General features: G+C 48.4%; 1 protein-coding gene and 1 long non-coding RNA gene across 4 annotated transcripts in view; one reads left to right on the top strand and one right to left on the bottom strand.

Moving 5' to 3' along the window:
• The window catches only part of PTPN22 (protein tyrosine phosphatase, non-receptor type 22), a 30,818-nt gene that overhangs the window by 21,390 nt on the left and 5,566 nt on the right, over positions 1–3,862 (top strand). For 2 of the 3 annotated variants that reach the window (XM_025191930.1, XM_025191929.1), the window contains exons 15-18: positions 1,030–1,113; positions 1,258–1,388; positions 2,859–2,886; positions 3,592–3,672. In XM_025191930.1, coding sequence (XP_025047715.1) covers positions 1,030–1,113; positions 1,258–1,388; positions 2,859–2,886; positions 3,592–3,672 — 324 coding nt within the window. The remainder of the gene's footprint in view (positions 1–1,029; positions 1,114–1,257; positions 1,389–2,858; positions 2,887–3,591; positions 3,673–3,862) is intronic. The other variant, XM_025191931.1, reaches the window with a different exon arrangement.
• LOC112548014 overlaps positions 3,614–3,862 on the bottom strand; it is a 5,883-nt gene continuing 5,634 nt past the window's right edge. The window contains exon 3 of the long non-coding RNA XR_003091822.1: positions 3,614–3,713. This is a non-coding gene — a long non-coding RNA (uncharacterized LOC112548014). The remainder of the gene's footprint in view (positions 3,714–3,862) is intronic.

Here is a 3,862-nt window from a genome sequence, read left to right as displayed (position 1 = left end):
AGCAGGAACCTGGGGTCACAGCTGAGGGCAGAACTGGGTTTCAAAGCACTTCTTCTGCTGTGTTTTCCCAAAGAAATCCCCAGTGTTTGTTGGGATTCCCCTTGCATGTCTGTTGGGTGCTACTTGGGCTTCAGCTTGACAGATCTCAGATAATGGGTTGATTTGGGCTGCAGAACTCGACAAAAACCCTAGGGAGCTGCTGGATGTGGTGTTAGTGCCTCTGCTAAGGTTGCCATCCCTCCATGCCAGTAGATTCCTTCGGGTTTCCCAAGAGTCCTGGGTGGGATCTGGTACTTGTTATCTCGCTGAGAGAACACCCGCTGCAATCAGGGGGACAGGATTTCACCCTCGCTTTGGAACTGCAGGGGTGGGTGAAGTGGGGGGAGGGTGACAAAGCCAGGCCTCCTTGGACCCCGAGCCTCAAATGGCCAGTGTCCTCAAAGGCCTGCTCTCGCTGGGAATTCTCTGAATGCCATGGGTTTCTGCTGGCTTTCAGCTCTGAGCACAGCAGTGTTTGTGCAGCAGTTTAGATTGCACTAGCTACCAAAATAAAAGCTACCTAGAATTAGCAATGTCAGTGTTTGGGTTAACATGCACAGGCTGGCTCCTGCTCCCGGTGGGGGTGCTGCTCTTGGCACTGGTGGAGTCTGGCCCTTCAGTGACATTGTACTGGCCAGAGAAGAATAACCCTGGTCCGTTCCTGGATTTCTAAATAAAGTTTTAGAAGATTTGGATCTTACTCCCTGGTGCCTGAATGGGGGTAGCAGTCAGGGCTTGGGATGGCTCACTTCTCAAGCCTTGTGGGTGGCTCCCTGGTTCCCTTGTGGTTTGAATGACGAAGGATGACTTTTCTCGCTTCTGAAGGTTGCCTGTTAACAACAGGTTCCTACAAGCTGCTAGAGGTGGGATGAATGATGTGAGTGAGAGAGTTTTCAGGGTCTTTACAGCTGCTGTTGTCCGTGTAGCTTGATAGGGGCCTATCGGGACAGTTCCACCCCAATAACTGTCTGTCTGTCTGTCTGTGGTTAGTGGCTTCTCCAGACCCAGATGATGATATTCCCCCACCTCTGCCTGAACGAACCCCAGAGTCCTTTATTGTGGCTGGTGAAACTGGTAAGTGCAAGTAACAGTGATAATTAAGAAGCTCTAAGGTATTGGTTCTGGGTGTTGTGTGATACTTGGGTCACAGGATCCAACAGAGAGTTGCTTTGGCACCCAGGAAGGGAAGTAATCCCTCCTGTATCTCATTTTTTCCAGAAGAGTCTCCCCCAGTTGCTTCAAACTACCAGCCTCCACCTGAAAATATACATGTGGGAACCTCTTTGGAATGGAGTGGGGTATCTCAGTCAGAAATGTGTGTTGACTCTGTCAGACTGAGACCTAGTAAGGTAACTGAAATTGGGCGTTTGTCTCTTCTCCAGTAATGTGGCTATGCAGCAATCTGTACTGTGTGTCATTTCTCTACAGCAGTTTGGTAGCGTGTGCTTTTCCTGAGCTACTTCTGATTTCAAGAGTCCAGGCTCAGGAAGTGGTCTTAGTCAAAGCTGCTGTATTACAGTAGCAACCAGTGTCATTTAAGAGAAGATGGGAGTCTACCAGTCATGACACTAATGCCTGTAATCTGAAGGGCAGGAGTACATCCTCAAGTTTCAGTAGCAATGGGGATATGATAGAGTGCAGCGATAGGAGAGTCGGTATGCTCAGTGCTTTCTGGTCCATCCTATGGGTGTGAAAGCACTGAACTGGAGTGCTGGACAGATGTAGCTGAGAGAAAGATGCTAAGCACAAAACTGGTCACGAACTGCTGGGGAATTGGCAAGAAAGGAATATCAGGAAATGAGGACAAGGCATTGGGGGACTGGGTTTTTGTACTGCAAGTACAAATGTACTTGCCTGTGCTCTTTAACATGTGCCCGTTCCTGCGGCACCATTTTTTCCCAAAGTTGTCTGCAGGGGTGAGTCTTCACTAGGAAGAAGTGTGCTCCTAACTTGATCTCAAGCCAGGTGGGACTCTGTGAAGAGAAGGCACACATTGCTTTCACATGAATTAGAAGGTCAAGATAAACCCCGGACTCCAGCAGTCTTTACCTGGACCTTCCCTGACTTGTGAGAGGGCTACACTCTGCCTTGTAGGATTTTAGCTTGTGATAGTTGATTTGGGTTAGATAATTCAAGTTGGCATGCACTAGATGAATACTGCTAACCCACCAGTGAAATGCAGCTTGTTTTGGTGTGGAACGGGATAGTCATTCTCCACAAACACTACAGAGGGACAAATAAAGAGGATTTTTTTCACCTGAAACTGGAAGAGAAATTTGGGGAGGTGGAATGAAACTGAGAGTTGAAGTCTCACTGGGCCTCTGCAGTTAATGCCCTAGGAGAGGGTGCTGGGGGCTCTCTATTTATCACACGTGAACACAGCCTTGATCTGACACTTGTCTCTGCATTTACGTGATCCCCATTCACTGCTGCATAATAGTTCCTTCCAAACATGAATGAATTTGTCATTGCAACTCCCGTGTCAGATAGGAAAAAGCTATTAGATGCTGTCTGTATTGTAGGGCTGGGGATGGAGTCAGATTTGCCTAGGATCACCCAGGGAGTTTGCAGAAGAGCCAAGAATTGAACTCCCAGGCCCACCCCAACCCACAAGGGTGCCAGCCTTGAAAAGATCCACTGGATGAATTAGCTGTGTGGTGGGCAGAACCAATCTTCCATTACACTTATAGGGAGGCGTGTGTGGGAGGGGGCTGAGTGCCTGTGGCATCATTTCCTGTGTATCACTAGCTTGCTTGCGATGTGAGAGAGTTGCATTTGACTGTGGGAATTTCAAATATTTTCCTTTTGTTTGTTTCCAGAGTGTGAAGCTCCGGAGTTCCAGATCAGGTACAGGCTTTTTTTGATGTCGTAGACAACTGGTCTGTCCAACTACCTATTTTGCGCTGAACCCAGCAGCGTACTGGAACTGCTTTGTAAGCATCTCTGGGCTTTCTGCGCTGTGCAACAGCTTTGTTGTGCTGGTAACTAGCCAGTTCCCTAACCAAGCAAAGCAGCAGGCTTATGTCTCCTAACCAGCCCCTGAAGCAGCTGGTATCACTTTGCGCTGCTGTTCCTTTCAGTCTCACCAGGCCAAGGAAGTACCCTTCTCGGACTGTGCGGCCCTGGGGATTCTTTACCTTTCTCTTGTGAAGAGGTAGCGCAGCCGGGCAGTCTGAAAGGTAGACCGGGGCTTGGAACCTAGGCTGTGTTTCTGGCTCTGCCCTAGCTTGCTGCTTGACCTTGGCTGCGGCTACGCATCACCTTGTGCTTCCGTTTCCCCATCCCTAAAATAGGGATGACCGACTGACTCCTTTGTGTTGTTCTCTAATGACAAGCATCACACAAAAATATCATCATCGTCATCGTCGTCATCAGCAATAATAATTATTATTATATAGCACAGCACTTGCATGCTGTTTTTGGAAGGACTGGAGATTAATACTTGCTGCGTTGCGTTGCTTTGGTCATCACAAAAGATGTCAGACACTGGTCTGGGGATACTAGCCTTCCAAAAGCTGAAGGGTTTGATTTCTTTTTCTTTTATCGCTGTAGAGACACACCGGGACCACTCTTCTTCTCCTCCTCCACTCCCTGAAAGAACTCCCGAATCGTTTGTTCTTGCCAGCGAGGACAGTAAGTGGCGGTGTTTGTTTGTTTTTTCCACCTGTAATCTTCTGTAAGAGAGGTACAGCATCTCTGCATTAGGTGAGGGCTTAACTGAAGCCAACACAAAGCTCATGTGTCCAAGCAAGCAAAACTGTGTCCAAGCTCCCCTCCCCATTTACCCCAACTGGTGGCAGTCTGAGTAAAGAGTATCCCAGAG

The sequence above is a fragment of the Alligator sinensis genome, unplaced genomic scaffold, assembly GCF_000455745.1.
Source record: "Alligator sinensis unplaced genomic scaffold, ASM45574v1 scaffold1450_1, whole genome shotgun sequence".
NCBI lineage: Eukaryota > Metazoa > Chordata > Crocodylia > Alligatoridae > Alligator > Alligator sinensis.
This window is presented reverse-complemented; position numbering and strand designations above follow the sequence as displayed.